The sequence below is a fragment of the Diabrotica undecimpunctata genome, chromosome 8 (genome assembly GCF_040954645.1).
Source record: "Diabrotica undecimpunctata isolate CICGRU chromosome 8, icDiaUnde3, whole genome shotgun sequence".
In the NCBI taxonomy this organism is placed as follows: Eukaryota; Metazoa; Arthropoda; class Insecta; order Coleoptera; family Chrysomelidae; genus Diabrotica; species Diabrotica undecimpunctata.
This window is the reverse complement of record NC_092810.1, coordinates 59,159,596-59,180,480: the sequence shown is the minus strand read 5'-3', so window position 1 is coordinate 59,180,480 and position 20,885 is coordinate 59,159,596. Positions and strand designations below refer to the sequence as shown.

General features: G+C 33.6%; 1 protein-coding gene across 1 annotated transcript in view; it reads right to left on the bottom strand.

Annotated features, from left to right (window-relative positions):
* Positions 1-591: 591 nt before the first annotated feature.
* Positions 592-20,885, bottom strand: part of LOC140447601 (carboxylic ester hydrolase-like) — a 95,347-nt gene continuing 75,053 nt past the window's right edge. Inside the window, exons 9-10 of the mRNA XM_072540351.1 lie at positions 8,764-8,884; positions 592-816 (exon numbers count right to left, since the gene is read on the bottom strand). Of these exons, the coding sequence (XP_072396452.1) occupies positions 624-816; positions 8,764-8,884 (314 nt within the window). The 3' untranslated portion in view covers positions 592-623. The remainder of the gene's footprint in view (positions 817-8,763; positions 8,885-20,885) is intronic.

The following is a 20,885-nucleotide window of genomic DNA, read 5'->3' as shown; positions in this document are numbered from 1 at the left end:
CGATGGACAAAGAGGTTATTGGAATGGAGGCCAAGGGAAGGCAAGAGAAGCGTCGGTCGACCACCTACAAGATGGACTGACGATTTAAGAAGACTCAATAAAAACTGGATAAGAGCGGCGCAAGATAGACGGGGTTGGAAACATGAGGAAGAGGCCTATGTTCAGCAGTGGACTCTTGAGGTTGGATGATGATGATGATGATGAAAAAAATAGCACATTCGTTTCTTTAAATCTAGTTCTTCTCTTCGTGTTGATTTGTTAATTTATGATTGAGAAATGCACTCTTACCTACGATGTAGTTCTGATAACAAATAACTTAAAAAAGATTGAAACTCTGCTTACTGAGTTAGATGCCGCCTTTAAGGAAGTCTGTTTGAACCTAAATTTTGAAACATAACAAAACTTTTGAACATTTTAAAAATCCAAAAGTTGACTGCAACGAAATATCATTATTTTACAAATCTAAATACGTAGGTCATGTCGAAACTTCAAAACAAATGTAAAATGTAATTCTTATTACAATATTCACACAGTTCATATTCAGTTTTATGGTGGTAATTATATTAAGGAAATGACATTTGTTTCATTTTTAAATGCGTGTATTTCTTACTAATATGAGATATTTAATAAGTATCATGTGGAGGAGCTCCCTGAAGTCTATAAACCTTATCATAAAATGCCATGTTAGCTTCAAATGGATTGTATTTTACTTCTAATTTATTTGAAATATCCAAATAGGGGAGTTTCTTTATATTGCTGGTACTTTTTTGCCATATCACGTTTTGAAGCAGTCCATCTTTTTTTGGAGTTGGTTCACTAAAAATAACATAGTCTAATATTCTACGCAATGATATACTTACTTTATATACATATATTTAATATATAAATATATTATATATATTTATATATATTTATATATATTTATATTGTTATGATCCTAAAATAGATCAAGAATAAAATAAAATTTTGTATGCAAAATACCGTGAGATCATAAATATACAATACCCTGTATAGGTTAAGAATTTGTAAATATAATGATTTATCATTAAGAAATTTTCGGAGAACAATGACTTCAGAAGTGAATGGTTTCTAAGAACAATTTGTATAGGTAAAACATTTCGGGGTTATTTAGAAAGTATTAAGGTTGATCTTCACCCTCGATTAATTTGTTTCTGATCCTAGAGATGGCTCTACTGCGGCATACTACTGTGGTAATTTTTTTAACTTAATCGTAGATTTCTACATGATGACTCTGTAATATTTTCAAACCCTAATATAAATTACAGTTTTCTATCATTATATCCATTGGCTGAGTTGCCAAGTTGTGTAGACAGTAATTTTATCAAATACATAGTAGACCAAGTAAGCAAAGATATCTTTAACAACATCTTTATGTATAATATTTTACTGCTCCTCTGTGTCAATCGGAATATATTAAAGTTACGCATTTGCAAGAACATAATCCACACATATCATTGAAAAATGACACATATTTATTATCTAAACATTTTTATCGACAAAGAGGTACTTAGCGGCGCTATCTGTGAATATCGTATTACCATTAAATTTATACATGCAATCTAAGGTGGGTACACATATGCGAGCCGAACTGTTTGCGAACTGCTCGTGAGCTGTTCGCGAAGAGTTCGTTGAAAATATGTTTATGTTCAGGCTATCCAATACCCTAAGTATCTAATAACAAACCGAGAATTAATTTACTTCGTTATTCTAAACATTTCGGTATTTTGTTTAGATTATCTGTTATTAATTTCTCTCGTTACTTTTGAATAAGCCGCGCTCGTTCAGCAATTTTGTTTAACCAAATGATCTCATCACACACTTAGCAGAAACAATTTATAGACATAATTTATAGTTCTGCGAACATTCTTTGTGTTCGTCCCAAAAACCGACAGGCTGTGGTTCCTGACGAGCAACGAACGAACAGATCGCAAGCGGTTCGTCCCGTCGTACAAATTAACGAATATAGCGTAAAAATTAAATTATCTGGTATTATTAAATATTTTAGTGGGATTTATATGAAAAATGGTCAATCGTCAAAAATGTTCTTTAAAACATGCGAACATGTCTTTCTTTTGGTCTGTTTATTACTGGTCTCAGGTTTGTTATCTTCCTTATTAGTGGTATTTCATGCTTCATTAGTCTTCTATATTCTCCTTGTTTGGGCTTTATTGGGCTGTTTATTCTTATCATTTTGCTTTTCATAATTCTTACTTTTTTTTTTTATTTTACTTTTTATTTATATTTTTATTTTCTTTATATCTATTTTCGTAAGACATATTACTTTCGCTACGTATGCTATCACCGGTTTAATTGCTGCTGTATATATTTTTGTCTTTGTTTTTTGCTGTTTTTTATCTTTAAGTAGTGGGTGATATTTCCAAAACACGATGTTCTTCTCTCGCCTTGTGTGCGTGGTAGTGTCATGCGTTAGATGTACGATTTGGGGTAGTTGATGTCTATTTAGTTATCACGGTTCTATTTGGTCTAATTAGTTCTTCAGTTTCCGTATTCGACCATTTTATAAAGCCAAATGAGTATGTGAAAAGTGGTATTGCATATGTGTTTATTGCTTTTACTATGTGCATGGAATTAAGTTTGCTTTTGAGTATTAGTATCCCAGATTTAATCATACCGCTCACAATCAATCTAAGGGACAAATTCACTCATCCCAGACACCTACGGTATCAAAAGGATTGAGCTCTGGTGGGACTCTTTCCGTGTTATCGAGCCCTAGGTGACTTGGTATGTTGGAGTTTCTCCCAAAAATTTTCGTACACCTCTGGACGTTGAGAGTACTACAGCTTTCTGCATAGTCTTGTAGAGATGTTCATTCAGACCTAGCTTTTATATGTTTTCTAGGAGGTTCTTTGGAATGACTCCAGTAGTATAGAGATTAATAGGTATTGTCTGGGTACTTTCCATTCTCCACTGTCTTCGTATTTGAATTTCCAGATCCCTGTACTTGGCGATTTTTTCGTTCTGTTTAACACGAAGATTATTGTTGTTGGGTATCGCCACATCAATTAATGATATTGTTAATATGGAAGGTATTGATAATATGGAAGATGGTTTGTTTAAAGAAGTCCCAGTTTGATAGCTATCTCTTAATGAATGATCTTTCTTACTGAGTCGTGCCGTTCCTTATATTCAGTTGCAGCAAATGCCTGACAGCCCCGGTAAGATGTTGGATGGTTTCCTGAGCTTAACATCCATATCGGCATTTGTCATTCTGGACCTGAGGGTCTTTGATGATATATTTCAGGTAATTTTTGGTTGGTATAACCTGATCCTGAATGGCTAGTAGTGAATCTTCTGTTTCAGGGAACATCTTTCCTGATGTCAGCCAATAGTTCGACGCTATATTGTCGACATGGTCTTGACTGACCTCATTGGGATGTCGCCCGTGCAGAGGTTTACCCATCCAGGTGCGCATTTTTTCGTCCTTAATAAGATGGTTTATGCGCATTTCTGGTTCCCTCAGTTTGATCGGTGTTGTATGATCTACTGCACAAATCTCGCAATGTAAAGTAGATGTCTCAGCTTGCACCTGAAAATAAGTTCTTAAATTAGTAATTTGTTTTTTGAGTTGCTCACTTATATCCATAAGTCCTCGTCCTCCGAAATACCGCGGTAATGTAGTTCTTTCTACTGCACTTCGAGGATGGTGTTTTTGTGCCTTGGTGAGGTGTGTTCGTACTTTTCGCTGAAGATTTTCTATATTAAAATGAGGTTTAATCTTTGTATGTAAGTATATTTAAAAAATATACCTATATACCTACATAGAAAGATTAAACCTCTTTTTGTGTTACATGGTATACAGCCAGCTACAGGAATTTATTTTCCTTGTGGATTTTCTATATCCGTTTTTGTCCACTTAACAATACCAAATGAATAGCTAAGCGCGGAACATGCGTAGATGTTTAGTGCCTTAAATAAATTTTTACTGTTAAGGTGTAAACGAAGCAGCTGTTTTACCCTTCGTATAAACTCAGTAGTTATCTCAGTTTTTATCTGCTTATGGTCAATCTTCCTGGCTTATTCCCATTAAAATAGTAATTACTTTAAAAATAGTTTCCACAAGAAAATAGTTTCAGAACAATAGATAAGATTTAGATAAGAGAAGGGAGTGTTCCAAAAATGTCTTCACCCCACTTTCGGAGTACGGTACGTGCGACAGTCAAATGCACACAAGTAAGAGAGGGTGGTTTTAGTTGGTAGGCAGGATAATAGATACCTGAATCTTTGGCACTGCTATCTTTAGTACTTTAAATAAAACTAAAACCCAAATTTTAGGGACTCAAAATGGAGGTAGCATAAAAAAATTTCAAACCCCCCTCAGACAAATTCTGTGTACGCCACTGGTTATGCAAGAAACACTATTTTTATAAATACTAAAATAATTAACTAGAAACACCTAAATAGGTTTTTAAAACTAAATAGGTTTTTTATAGATATATTACTTATAGAGTGTAAATTTTATATCCTACTTTCAAAATAAAAGTTGCAGTATACTATTCTGTAACTCTGTAAGTTTCAGCATGACCGGTTCAAAGTTCAAACCGATAACATTCCTATTAAATTTTGTTGTTATCTGCCAAAGTGTTGTACAAAGTAATTGATATGGCAACCCTGTTAGTGTGACGTTTCGCTTGAAGCGTTTCGAAGCCGAACGTAATGCTATCTATCGATGATAAATACTATCATTGCTTCAGATGGAGCCATCTCCCTACATTACAATTTGAAGGCGGCAGTTCAAGACATAATTCTTGTTTAACGAGATTTTTCATATGTTTAGGAAAAAATATTTAACTTTTTGTTGCAAATATTTTCCACTTTTACAGTTTTATATATGTTGTTATTAAAAAATTTTTCGGTTTCTTACCGGTAACTTTATTATAAGCCGAAACATATTATTTTTTTTTTATTGGAACAAAACTGTAAATTCAAAAATTTTCAAAAAATTCATAAGTATTTCTTATAATCATATCTTGATGCTGTAAAAAAAATTAACAAAATCCTATGTTTGGTTTTCCCGCTTTATACTTGGAAAAAGTAGTTTTTTTGAGTTTTTTCAAAAACGAAAACATGAAGTTTGTTTAAAAGTTGTCAAAATACTTCTAGTCATCACATATACCTTCTCAAATTTTTTCAAATTTTTTGAATTTGGGGTTTGTCTTTTGGGGGGTGCAGATCAACCTTAAATATTGTTTAAAATTTAACAAATAAATCTACATGGTTTTGTATCAGATAACAATTTTAAATTAATGTTTTATAGACAATGGTTTGTATATTATTTTTCTTCGAAGGTAATGCTATGAATTAGACGTTATCCTTTACAAATACGGATTTGCCTGTAGACACAAAAGAAAGGTTGGACGGTATTATCTTCTGTTAATTTAGGGAAAAAAATAAATGGGTAAAACACGCTTGATTTCTTAAAATTTAAAAATGGGAAATTTTGAAGATAGGTAAAAAGAATGAATGTGTATGATTATCAAGGGAAAACGAGGGTAGGAGAATAGGACAGTCGATTTGAAAATTGATTTAGGAGATTTCAATCATCGTGTTTTTACCATCCAGAACGAGAAGTCCAGTTTGAGAACCGTATGTGAAAAATAAGTACTAGTTGTTGTTTGTGAGTTAAGTTGGTAAAAGCAGAATAGTTGAAGGCGAATCGAGACCAGGTCGAGAATCAGACACTCGTTGTGTCCGAAAAAACTCCCAACTCTGTAAGTAAACAAAGAAAATTTATATAAAGTTTGTACGAGATAACCAGTCGAGACGAGAAAACCATTTGTCTGAAAGAGTGCAACGAGTCGGAGGTTTCATTTTGGAGAGAATCTGAACGAGTGCTGTTTTGTGTAACAGTTTTGGAAGAAGGAAACAGAGCCACACGTGTTTCAAGAATTGGACAGTTTGAGGGAACACAATCCGGAGACTAAATCAGTCTCCGTCGGGGAACATCGCAAAGAGTAAATCAAAAACTTCATTCAAATTTTTTGTGAAATAAGCGTTGTATTTGTACCATTGTACCATATAAAAATAATTGAATTCACAATTCAGATAACTCTCACAGAATAAAATTTTGTTTGTTTTTTAAGAAAGTTAATTAGAACAATTTTTACAGTAAAGTATTAAAATAAATGGTGTTTTTTTTAAAAGGTCATAAATTGTGTATATATTATTTATTTTTTTTTTGTCTATCCTAAAGAAAGCCAGCATCCAGAAAATACTAGAAGCCACGAATTGAAGGTAAAATATTTTTGTTTGTAGTAAAGAACCCTGAGAAATTCAATTTAATTTAATTTAATTTAATTCAATTCAACTGATGACAAATATCTGTGACAAATTATTAACAAATGTTTGTGACAAGAGATAAAAGCAAAGAAAACAAAAAACAAGAAGAAATTTTAAAACAAGAAGACATGTTAGAAACAACAATTATAGAGACAGAGAGTCAGGAGAAATCGGGAATAGAAAAATTTTTACAACTTATGCATTTACAAGCACAAAAAATTAATGAAACAACACAAACAATGAAAGAAAATCAACAGGAAACAAAACAAACAATCAAAGAAATTGATAAAAAAATGCATGAAACGAAACAGATAGAACAGCGTCTGGAAAATTATGAACAGGAAATTACAGGATGTGTAAAAGGGATAAAGAGAGAAATTTTACAACAGATGGAAAAAGTGGAGAAAAGAATTAAGGAGATAAAGAATAACGAGAAAAAGAAAATGGAAAATTTGGAAATCAAGTTGGAGAACGCTATTCAAGAAGGTCAAATAGAAAAAGAGAAGTCACAAAAAATAAAAATCAAGAACATTTCGGAGACCGAAGTGAAATACTCATCCATAATACCGGTGATATAAAAATATAGTTTGGCGGGGATGTAAAAAAATTACACCCAGTGCCGTTTATAAACAACTTAAAAATGAAAGTACAATGCATTGGAAATTTTGAAACAGCTATAGAAACGATCAAAAATTATCTTAAAGATGAAAGATGAAGCTAGTCTATGGTTTGACAGCAAAGAGGAAGACTTTGACAGTTGCTACCAATTTGAACAGAAAATTTTGAGCTATTTCTGGGGAAGAATCCACCAATTAGAAATCAACAAAGAAATTTCAAAATGGGAGATACAATGATAGGATGAGTATCTCAGAAAAAATATAAGCATTATAAGTGTATAATAATGCAAAGCATTTACAATATAATATAATTCATCTGAACAATTAGTTGAACTGATTGCAAAACATTTTGAAGAAGCGCCAGAAAACCATATATTACTCTACATAATTACAAAGATATAGATAGCTTGTACCAATTCCTACAAATAAGAGAATCGCGAGAAAGAAAGGCGAGAAGATCGCACGAAAATTAATATCGCGAGTATGATTTTACTCATCGGACATATTTGTTAGTTTTTTTGCAATTTCGGGGTTATTTGTTAATATTTTTCACCAAAAATAACTGCTTAATAATCGTATCGAAGTTTATTTTTTTTTTGAAATTAATATAACATACATTTTTTTAACGTTCTTATACGATCAATGATTGTCAACTATGTAAATGAAGAAGAGCCGAAAAATATTGTTTTTTGCTGTAATTTTTTTAAGCTTGTTCTATCATTACAATTTCTACAGATTTGACTAAAACCAATAAGGTGGCGATACACTTAATACTTGTATATTTAAATATAAGTATTATTACTACAAAAAAAAAATAAATGAGAGCTAATAATGTAAAATGGTTAAATTTGTGATGTATATCAGTCTACCTATCCTTGTTCTAAGAAGAATGAGAATATTTCAAACATTATTAGGACTGTCATTAATGGAAGTACTACCCCATTGGCTTCCGAGAATGTCGGTAGTATTAATTTGAACAGCATTTCCTCTGATTTAAAAAACGGAAGTATAAATATTTCAAACAATACTAACTGTACTTTTCACATTCATTTAAAAGATTAAGATTTCCAAATATTTGAATAAAGCTTTTTAAATATTTGTTAGTAATATTTTATTCATGTTTTATTTATTTGACGTTACAAGTTATGTAGTCCTGTCAGGTCAGATAAATATTTAAAACTGTTGATGTTGCAATGGTAACTTTAAAACACGCGCGTGTTTGAAAGTTAAATTTAAACCCGCTACGGCGTACTTTAAATAAGCAAAATGGGGTACCAATAAAAAAAAATATTAATTTTATTTATAAAACATAATAGGCGAGACAATGAAGCAGTAAACCTAATAATTTTTTGCAGTTGAATTGACTTCGAGGAGACTTCTTACATTCGATTCATAAGAGCGTTGAGAAATTTTATGAACTAAAGTGATAATCTCGAAATGAAAATTGCATATAAAAATGTATTTTCCAATGTGATGATTTTGTAATTTATTAATAATTTAAGAAAATAAGTTAAATATTGTTACTACTCTGTGGTTTTTGGGGTGGCTAAATATGAATATCGTAACGGCGATAGTCTACGACGCACCTGATTGCGAGGATGGGCCTCGACTGGAATTTTATGAAAATTTAAAACAAAATCGAGACTATCATCATCATGATATTCGAATTCAGCGACCCAAAAACTCCGAGTATCGGTAGTTGAATGCAACAAATATTATTGAGATCCATCCAACTGCAAAGAATTGGTAAGTTTTGGGCATTGCACCGCTTCATTGCCTCGCCTATAAGGCATGTGTCTGATGTTAATTATGTGTTAAATATTCTTACCCATATTTAGCAAAATTTGTCCACATAGTTATTAATCGAGATCGAACTAGCTCGTCTGACTTTGTACCTGGGTCATTAGGACTGTTAAAGAAAAATCCAAGATCTTCGCCATGACCAACACCTGTATGAAGTAATAAATAATTAATATATATATATATATATATATATATATATATATATATATATATATATATATATATATATATATCTTTAAGGAATATGACCGTTTAATTTAATATAAAAAAATGTGCACTCGTAAGTGAATGGGATATTTTCGGTCAATTTGGAGATAAAATAAGAAAAGAGTTGTGCTACGTTATCTTTTTATTGAATACGTTTCACCCACTGTTCAATGAGCATCATCAGTTCATCTAAAAGAATGGTATTAGCGATACATCTAATATAAAAATACGATGTGAAGTAAGGCGTCCTTTAAGGGAACGGCCAGTTTGACCAATATAACATGCATCACATTCAGAACAGGGTATGTGATAGACTACATTCACTTGTTCCAAAAAGGAAAGAGGTGTTTTAATTTTAGAAAAAGTGACAAAAAAAAAGTAAAAAAACTTTTTTTTTTAAAAAGTTTTTTTACTTTTTGTAGTGACATTAAACTTTCTAAACATACTTGTGCCCTTGCAGAACATGCAATCAACACCAAACATACTGTGAATTTTGATGATGTTAGAATTCTCTGTAGAGAACGTAACCTTAATAATAGACAGTTTATGGAGATGTGTCATATTTTGAACCAACCTAATGAATTAAATAAGAGAACTGATATCAGCAACGTAAGCCAAATTTACCATGCACTAATACTACAAAATTGATTCTTCCGTATTCTACTTTTAAATTATTGGTTTCTTCTTCAACTTCTTTTATTATATCATAACATTTATGTTGGCATCTACAAAACTTTTCCTTTAATCTCACCATCTGATTGTCAGTTCTGACATTCGAACTTTCAAATACTTTATTTTGCATGATATGATCATGACAGTCAAGATCCCTAGCCTTGCCGTTGTTAATATAACATTTCAAAATTGACAATTACATTTTTTTGATAGATTTTAGAATCCATCAATGTTTTCAAAAGTTAAATTATAAAACAAATTAATATAAAATTACTTAAATTGGGAATCTTCCGGCATTCTGTGTTTTTGCTGATTTATTTAGTAAATTAATATTTGATGTGTCTTCACCATAATAATATCTTAATGCTACAGATCTTTTAAAGGTAAGATCGTTTACTTAATTGTTTTTTTATATTAGATGTATCGCTAATACCATTCTTTTAGATTGAACTGATGATGCCCATTGAACAGTGGGCGAAACGTATTCAATAAAACGATAACGTAGCACAACTCTTTTCTTTTTTTATCTCCAAATTGACCGAAAATATCCCATTCACTTACGAGTGCACATTTATATATATATATATATATATATATATATATATATATATATATATATATATATATATATATATATATATATATGGTCATTTTTACTATATTATACTGTGTTCTTTCTGTTTAGTGATCTGTTTACTATTTTGATATAAACTCAATTAGTAACACAGTATTCAGTTCGTGGCCCTCTGACTATCCTAGAGAACCTACTGTCTTACTCGCTGATGTCAAAGATGCAATTAAATCGCTAAAGAAAAATAAATCCTTATGCATTGATTTAATACTAGGTGAAATACTACAGTTACTAGGTAACAAAGGATTACATATCATTCATGATATCTGTGTCCCTGTTTGGAATTCAGGAAAATGGCCATCTGACTGGTGTACCTCAATTTATATCTCACAAAAAAGGAACTACTACGAGATGTAAAAACTATCGCTCACTATTACTAATAACACATCTGTGGCGCACCCGGGCGGGGGGGGTTAACCCCCAAACAGTACATTAAAAGTAAAAAATATATAAAGAATAGTAGAAAAATGTAACTTGTCTTTCACACACAATACAAAAAATCCAAAACGCTAATTGAATAATTAAATTACCACTTTAAATATGTAGAACACAATAATTATTGTATAAATACACAATAATTAATACACAATAATTAATTATATTTTTCATTATATTTAGATATAGATACCTAATATTAGACTTATGAAAAAGTAAACAGAACGAGTCTGTTGCAAGTAGCATACGCCTACAGGACTGTATCTGCGGCGGTCTTGTGGACTATCACGGGTTGTGTTCCTCTGCATGTGTTAGCAGTAGAAAAGAGACTTCTCTATGAGAGAAAAGCGCATTTGAAAACAGCTATAAAAAAAATAAAAAAGGGAAAGATCAATGGATAGATGGCAAGAAGAGTGGAACAACAAGGAAGATGTTGCCCAGTGGACCAAGATGCTGATCCCGAGCCTAAGGGACTGGATAGATTGCCTGTTTTAGGGCGTATCTTCATAGGTGCAGAAATACAGATACAGATAAATGCCTATACTGTGAATATTCCGACATATTACTCACACAATGCTGGTGTGTAATATATGTACAGTGGAGAGAAACAGAATGTATAAAGAAATAGGTATGAACCCTGTGACTGTACGAGAGATTATCTGAAGATGACGGGAAGTACGGAGGAATGAAATAGTGTTTATAATTACATCCGAGCATTGCAAAAGTTTTGTGTCCTCCAAATATAAAACTTGGCAGGACCCCGGTCTTCCTACCTTTCGGCATACGACCATTAGTGATACCACTGCCCCTACGAGTCCGACACTAAAATGAAGGTGGCACGCCACGTAGACAAGGCACGTGTAGTGGGGCTCCACCTCCCCCGTAGTACCTGTGTTAAGATTACCTCACCTATCCGTTATCCCCTCCCACAGGCGGACAGGTGACGCAGGTAGAGGAATTTCCACCTCGCACGTAGACAGGTCACCGCCGAGGATCTCTACCACTCTTAAATCTCCAGGCGGGTACGTGCCGGGACACCGACACCACGATTGGTGGTGTAAGGCCAAAAGAAGTGTGTACGGGCCCAGCTCGTTTAACCTCGCTTGGTTCTCTTAGAATGAGAGTAGAGTGGTCCCCGAGAGTCTCGTCTCGGATACTAGGAGTGTAGACCGGTGACCGTCACGCCTAAACGTCTGAGCGCGTTTCTACAAACCAGACACCTCAAGCGACGGCTCTCCACCTCTCAATTCCTAACCATTAGTTGCCTCTTACGACAGGCAAGGCCTTCTCGCCTCGACTCATGGACGCGATGGAATAGAGAGGTTTGAGGAGGAGCATGTCTTGGACCGGGAGGATTGGCGGAGGAGAACGGGAATACGGCGATAGCTGTCTCCAAAATGTAATGTATTTACAAGTTGGATTAATGATTAACGTCAATAAACTTATTTTAACCTTCAATTATGGCATATTCCCATTAAAATAGTAATTACTTTAAAATGCCACAAGAAAATAGCTTCAAAACAATAGATAAGATCTAAATAAGAGAAGGGAGTGTTCCAAAAATGTCTTCAGCCTTACAGAGGCCACCCCACTTTCGGAGTACACAAGTAAGAGAGGGTGGTTTTAGTTGGTAGGCAGGATAATAGATACCTGATTCTTTGGCACTGCTATCTTTAGTACTTTAAATTAAACTAAAACCCAAATTTTAAGAACTCAAAATGGAGGTAGCATAAAAAAATTTCAAAACCCCCTCAGACAAATTCTGGGTGCGCCAATGTAACACATGCAAGTAAAATCTTGTTGCATATCATCAAAAATAGATTAAAAACCTATCTACATTACCAAATACCTCAGAAACAAGTGGGGTTTGTAAAGGGTGAAGATACACGGGAATAAATCCTGAACCTGAGACAACTCATTGAAAAGTCTAGGAAATTTCAAGTACCTATGATTATATGTTTCGTTGGCTACCAAAAGGCATTTGATTGTGTAAGCTGGATAAATCTGTGGTCCATTTTAGTAGAACCAGGGTACACCAATGCACCTGGAGACACTTATTAAAAATCTGTACCAGTCCAATATAGCAAGAGTACGATTAGATCAGAAGTTCTCAAACCAATTCAAAACCGAGACAGGTGTTAGACAAGGACTTATTCAACATTTATGGTGAACATGTCATGGGGATGACTTTACGGTGGAGTAACAGTGGCTGGTAGGAAAATCTACAATTTGAGATTTGCTGATGACACTACACGTATAGCAGCAAATGAGCAAGAAATGTTTAATCTCCTGCGGAAAGTTGGGTACGAAAGCAATAAAGTTGTTCTGAAAATCAATAAAGCTAAGACAAAAATAATGGTGGTCAACAGATTTCACACTATTCAACTAACTAACATGTTACAGTAATACCAGATAGTGTACTGTCGTACTGTAGTGAATTTTGTCTATCTCGGGTGTAGTATAACTAACGATGGTAACTGTGAAGCAGAAGTTCGGAGACGTATTGGTATGGCAAAAAATGCGATGAGTCACCTAACTAAAGTTTGGAAAGACAGGTCTATCTCTTAAAATATCAAGATGAGACTGGTGAATGCCATTGTGTTTTCAATATTTCTATACGAGGTAGGGACTTGGACTCTTCGCGGACGCAAGCGCCAAAAAATTAATGCCTTTGAAATGTGGTCCTGAAGAAGAATGCTGCGCATACCGTGGACAGCTCATAGGACAAACATTTCCATTCTAAACCAACCCGAGATTAAAAAAAGGCTGTCCACAATATGTTTCAACGTATTCTGCAATTTTTCGGTCACGTGGTTCGCAGAGGTGACGATAGTTTGGAGAGACTAACTAGTTCTGGAAACGTTCCTGGGAGAAGATAAAGAGGACGATTACCAACCAGATGGTCTGACCAAATTAGGAATTCAGCTGGAAACTCATTCTGCGAATCTCTCAGGGTAGCTGAAGATAGAGACCAATGGAGAAAAATTGATAGGAATATTGGAAGAAATCACGATACTTAGTAATGGGGAAACGACAAGAGAGAGAGATTCAGTTCGTTATTAACTTTAAACAAGGTCGTTCATGTTGATATTGGTACACCATGCTATATCTAATTTTAATAAGCACAATAACGGTAGGATAGGTTTTGGTTTAAAATTAGTAATTCCAAGGGCGGTTCGCAGGACCATAAATGGAAATTACAGCGTATTATTTAGTTTTAAGACTGTGTAGTTTTGGAATACAAGAAAAATATTGTAGATAGACTGTTTCTTATCAGAATAGGTTTTTATTTTCAACAAGATAATGAGTATAAAAATATAGTTTAGACATAAAGGTAGTTGGCTTAAATCGAAATAAGGTCATTTTTAAAACGTTTAGCATTGCCAGACCAAGAATTTATCACTAGATTCCTAAACAAAATAACCTGTTCCAAAGCGTATATTCCGATATTTTTTAATCACAAGAAAGGGATTGTTAGGTTAGTTGATTCGTCGTTCTTTTCCAACGACGATTCGGAAGATTACTAAATAAAGTTTATAGAATTGGATATACCTGTAACAGACGTAAAGCTGTCGCATAGAAAAATGATTCATCCGGTTACCATCCATCCATCCAATGGTACTACAGCCCAAATCGGGCCTTGGCCTCCTTCAACAGGCTTCTCCAATCATTTCGATTTACCGCTGTTCTTTTCCATGAACGCGTTCCCAGGCAGTTCCTGGCATCGTCATCGACTTCGTCTTTCCATCTCTTTTTAGGTCTTCCAACAGGTCTTAATCACCGTAATCTCTGCAGTTTAGTGTATTGTGCTAGAGTTGGTTCGCTATATTGCTCGTATATTTCTCTATTATACCTAATTCGCCAGTTGTTGTTTTTACTTATTGGGCCCAGGATCCTACGTAATATTTTTCTTTCAAACACATCTAATGCATTGGCAGATTTCTGTATCACCACTCATGTTTCACAACCATAACTTATTATGGGCCTGATTATTGTTTTATAGACCCGGAGTTTTGTTTTCCGGTGTACGTCTAGCGATTTGAATATGTGGCCCATCGCGAAATAGGCTTTATTTGCCAGCATAAGACTTCTATTTATTTCCGGTTCTTCTTCATTGCTTGCGACCAGATCCATTCCTAGGTATGTGAATCTATTCACATGTTCTATATCGTCAATAAAGTGTTATTGTGCCGGTCTATTTGATCTGGTTTGTATGAGTAGTTTTGTTTTATTTGTATTTATTGCTAGTCCTACTGCTTCTGCACTCTGTTTCAAATCAACGTAGGTTTCTTCCGCTGCATTGTAGATTTGTTTTTATGTTCTTTCCGCTCGCTGTCAACCGTCTAATTACATATTCAAAAAACAAGAAAAAAGAGCGTCGGGGCCAGTCCGTCGCCTTGTTTCAGTCCTTGCGTTATCGTAAACGCATCAGTGATTTGTCTGAATAGTTCCTGTGCTTCTATTTCTGTCATTGTCATTTGCACTAGTCGTATTAATTTTGATGGTATGCCAAATTCTTCCAATATATTAGGTAGAATTGTTCTATCTATTAAATCATAGGCTTGTTTAAAATCTACAAAGAGATTGTAAACGTCCATGTCATATTCGTATGCTTTGGCTAGTATTTGTTTAACTGTAAATAGTTGGTCAATGGTAGATTTATGTTGCCTAAACCCTGCTTGATATTTCCCGATGATTTTTTCCGTGAGAGGTTGGAGTCTTCGATTAATGATGTTTGTGGGTATTTTGTATCCCGAACAAAGTAAAGAGATGTCTCTATAATTCTTACACAACAGTTTGTCTTTTTTTTATGAATAGGCAGATTATACTTTTCTTCCATTGTTGGGGGATATTGTTCTTCTTCTATCCATATCTCTCGCATTAGCTGGTACATCTGTTGTGTCAAATTCCTTCCTCCTTGCTTGAGTAGTTCTGCCGGTATTTTATCTATTCCCAGTGCTTTATGGCTTTTTTGTATGTGGATTGCCGTTTGGACCTCCTCTAGCGTTGGCGGTCTAGTTAATTCATTTTCTTCTAAATCTTCCCCCAGTTCTTGTTGTTGTACCTCTTGCCGTACCTGCAGCTGCCTCTGTTGTTGTAATGGCGGTTGTGTCCCTTTGTTTAGTAATTCCTTAAAATATGTCATCCAGGTTCTCTTAATTTCGTCCATATCGCTAATGATTTCACCCTTCTTATTTTTGCAGAGGCTAGTCTTCGGTTTGTATCCCTGTCTAAGATGTTTAATAAATTGGTATGCACTACGTGTTTCGTTTTCCTTAAACTCCCTCTCTATGTTTAGTATCCGTTGGTTTTCGTACTTTCTCTTTTTCTGCCTGCACAGTTTATCTGCTCTTCGTCTTTTGTTCTCAAGTTCTGTTTTTCTCTCTCTAGTACGTCTGTGTTTGTAATTCTTATGTACTTAATTTCTTTCCTGTATAGCTTGTTTGCATTCTTCATCGAACCATGTTTCTTCTCTCCGTTGTGTCTTTGTTCCTAGGACTTCTTTCGCTGTGTTGAGTATGATACTGCTTATGGTGTTTCATTGGTTTTCTATTGTGGAGTCTGCTCTGTTTTCTTCTAGTAATTTTTCATCCACCGTTCTCTCAAATCTTTCTTGTACCTCAGAGACTTTTAGGTTATCTAAGTTTAGTTTTTCTTGTTTTGGATATTTTTCTTTACCTGTCGACTGATTTTGCATCTAAACCGTGTCAGTACTAGCAGATGGTCTGAGTCACAGCTTGCTCCACGTCTGCTTTTTACATCTAATATACTCGTCGCCATTTTTTTTTTCAGCCTGTATATGGTCTATTTGATTGATTGTATTTCCATCAGGTCATATCCAGGTGCCCTTATGTATGTCCCGATGTGGGAAGCATGCCGAACTGATAATCATATTCTTTCCAGCTGCGAAATCTATTAGAAACTGACCATTCTCATTTGTGTCTCTATGCAAACTATGTTTCCCTATTACCCCTATGTACTCTTCTTCTTTTTTTACCGGTTACCAACAAAACTGAATATGTCAAACTTTAAAGGATATGACAGACTACAAATGATCATAAATATTTTTTCGGGAAATCGAATTCCTAATAATATGAAATTAACATAGTGAATTACTCTAATTAATTGTAAATCTACCCTTTAGTACAATGTTACAATGTAAATTGTCTTCGTTGTGGCCATATACAATCACGATGTAAGGAATACAAAATAATAAACTGATCAAATCCTAACATACGACATAGCAAATGAAAGGGGAGGATATAACGAATATCTTCAGATAGCAAAAACACACAAGGTGACTACCAAAACGGCACTAAACAGTATATTTATTATTAATAAACGTATAATGACATATGAAGTACCATAGGGCACTATAGATAAAAATAAATTTACTGTAAGACAAATTTTAATTTATTAACTTAAAGAAGGCCTCTTGCTGAATACAAAATAAACAACTGATCGAAACCTAACATGCGACATAGCAAATTAACGAGGTGGATATAACAAATATATTCAGATAGAAAAAACAAACAAGGCGACTACCAAAAGGACACTACACAGTATCTTCAATATTATTAAACGTATAGCAACATACGAGATATCATAGCGCACTATAGATAAAAATAGATTTACTATAAGACAAATTTTGATTTATTGGCTTAAAGAAGGCCTCAGGCTAAGAACAAAATAAACAACTGATCGAATCCTAACATGCGACATAGCAAATAAAAGGAAAGGGTATAACTAATTTATTTATTTAAATAGAAAAAAAACCAACAAAGACACTACAAAAAAAGCACTACACATCATCTTCGTTATGAATGGACATATAGCGACATACGACATATCACATGACACTATGGATGATAATAGACATATTTGCTTTATATATAAAGCATAAGGTAAAAATAAAGTAAATTTGCTTTATTGTCCTGAAAAGGGCCTCTGACTGATTACAAAATAAACAACTAGCCTAATACTAGCACATTACACATTAAATCAACCGACGACGTGAGACGTATAGTACATATAATGTATATAGCCTGCCATCAATGTACATATATGAATATATATATATATATATATATATATATATATATATATATATATATATATATATATATATATATATATATATATATATATATATATATATAACCTAAGGTACACTCGAAGAGTGGTGGGTTTTTCGGTCAAAGTGGAGAAATAAAAGACAAAGAAGGTGGCTACTTCATCTATTTATTGAAGACGTTTCGCTTTCTGCTCAGAAAGCATCATCAGTTCATCTAAAAAGAACAATATGAAACCAAACATCCATAGAGAAGTTACAACAAAAGTGTGTTACCTTACAAAGACATGTAGCAGTCAATGATGTTAAAAATATGAAAAAACTTACGAAACTGGACATTCAGAGTTAACGTTGTATAAAATAATTAATTAAAACTAGGTATAGTTTGCAATTTAACAAAATTAGCACAGCAAAAGAACATGTGATAAAAATACATGTATAAAAAAGTTATAAAAACTTAAGTAAAAAAAAAAAAAACATTAAGGTTTAAATGTTTAAACCTTAATGTTTTTTACTTAAGTTTTTATAATAACTTTTTTATACATGTATTTTTATCACATGTTCTTTTGCTGTGCTAATTTTGTTAAATTGCAAACTATACCTAGTTTCAATTAATTATTTTATACAACGTTAACTCTGAATGTCCAGTTTCGTAAGTTTTTTCATATTTTTAACATCATTGACTGCTACATGTCTTTGTAAGGTAACACACTTTTGTTGTAACTTCTCTATGGATGTTTGGTTTCATATTGTTCTTTTTAGATGAACTGATGATGCTTTCTGAGCAGAAAGCGAAACGTCTTCAATAAATAGATGAAGTAGCCATCTTCTTTGTCTTTTATTTCTCCACTTTGACCGAAAAACCCACCACTCTTCGAGTGTACCTTAGGTTATATATATATATATATATATATATATATATATATATATATATATATATATATATATATATATATATATATATATTCATATATGTACATTGATGGCAGGCTATATACATTATATTATGTACTATACGTCTCACGTCGTCGTTTGATTTAATGTGTAATGTGCTATTATTAGGCTAGTTGTTTATTTTGTAATCAGTCAGAGGCCCTTTTCAGGACAATAAAGCAAATTTACTTTATTTTTACCTTATGCTTTATATATAAAGCAAATATGTCTATTATCATCCATAGTGTCATGTGATATGTCGTATGTCGCTATATGTCCATTCATAACGAAGATGATGTGTAGTGCTTTTTTTGTAGTATCTTTGTTTGTTTTTTTTCTATTTAAATAAATAAATTAGTTATACCCTTCCCTTTTATTTGCTATGTCGCATGTTAGGATTCGATAAGTTGTTTATTTTGTTCTTAGCCTGAGGCCTTCTTTAAGCCAATAAATCAAAATTTGTCTTATAGTAAATCTATTTTTATCTATAGTGCGCTATGATATCTCGTATGTTGCTATACGTTCAATAATATTGAAGATACTGTGTAGTGTCCTTTTGGTAGTCGCCTTGTTTGTTTCTTCTATCTGAATATATTTGTTATATCCACCTCTTTCATTTGCTATGTCGCATGTTAGGTTTCGATCAGTTGTTTATTTTGTATTCAGCAAGAGGCCTTCTTTAAGTTAATAAATTAAAATTTGTCTTACAGTAAATTTATTTTTATCTATAGTGCCCTATGGTACTTCATATGTCATTATACGTTTATTAATAATAAATATACTGTGTAGTGCCGTTTTGGTAGTCACCTTGTGTGTTGCTATCTGAAGATATTCGTTATATCCTCCCCTTTCATTTGCTATGTCGTATGTTAGGATTTGATCAGTTTATTATTTTGTATTCCCTACATCGTGATTGTATATGGCCACAACGAAGACAATTTACATTGTAACATTGTACTAAGGGGTAGATTTACAATTAATTAGAGTAATTCACTATGTTAATTTTATATTATTAGGAATTCGATTTCCCGAAAAAATATTTATGATCATTTGTAGTCTGTCATATCCTTTGAAGTTTGACATATTCAGTTTTGTTGGTAACCGGTAAAAAAAGAAGAAGAGTACATAGGGGTAATAGGGAAACATAGTTTGCATAGGGACACAAATGAGAATGGTCAGTTTCTAATAGGTTTCGCAGCTGGAAAGAATATGATTATCAGTTCGGCATGCTTCCCACATCGGGACATACATAAGGGCACCTGGATATGACCTGATGGAAATACAATCAATCAAATAGACCATATACAGGCTGAAAAAAAAATGGCGACGAGTATATTAGATGTAAAAAGCAGACGTGGAGCAAGCTGTGACTCAGACCATCTGCTAGTACTGACACGGTTTAGATGCAAAATCAGTCGACAGGTAAAGAAAAATATCCAAAACAAGAAAAACTAAACTTAGATAACCTAAAAGTCTCTGAGGTACAAGAAAGATTTGAGAGAACGGTGGATGAAAAATTACTAGAAGAAAACAGAGCAGACTCCACAATAGAAAACCAATGAAACACCATAAGCAGTATCATACTCAACACAGCGAAAGAAGTCCTAGGAACAAAGACACAACGGAGAGAAGAAACATGGTTCGATGAAGAATGCAAACAAGCTATACAGGAAAGAAATTAAGTACATAAGAATTACAAACACAGACGTACTAGAGAGAGAAAAACAGAACTTGAGAACAAAAGACGAAGAGCAGATAAACTGTGCAGGCAGAAAAAGAGAAAGTACGAAAACCAACGGATACTAAACATAGAGAGGGAGTTTAAGGAAAACGAAACACGTAGTGCATACCAATTTATTAAACATCTTAGACAGGGATACAAACCGAAGACTAGCCTCTGCAAAAATAAGAAGGGTGAAATCATTAGCGATATGGACGAAATTAAGAGAACCTGGATGACATATTTTAAGGAATTACTAAACAAAGGGACACAACCGCCATTACAACAACAGAGGCAGCTGCAGGTACGGCAAGAGGTACAACAACAAGAACTGGGGGAAGATTTAGAAGAAAATGAATTAACTAGACCGCCAACGCTAGAGGAGGTCCAAACGGCAATCCACATACAAAAAAGCCATAAAGCACTGGGAATAGATAAAATACCGGCAGAACTACTCAAGCAAGGAGGAAGGAATTT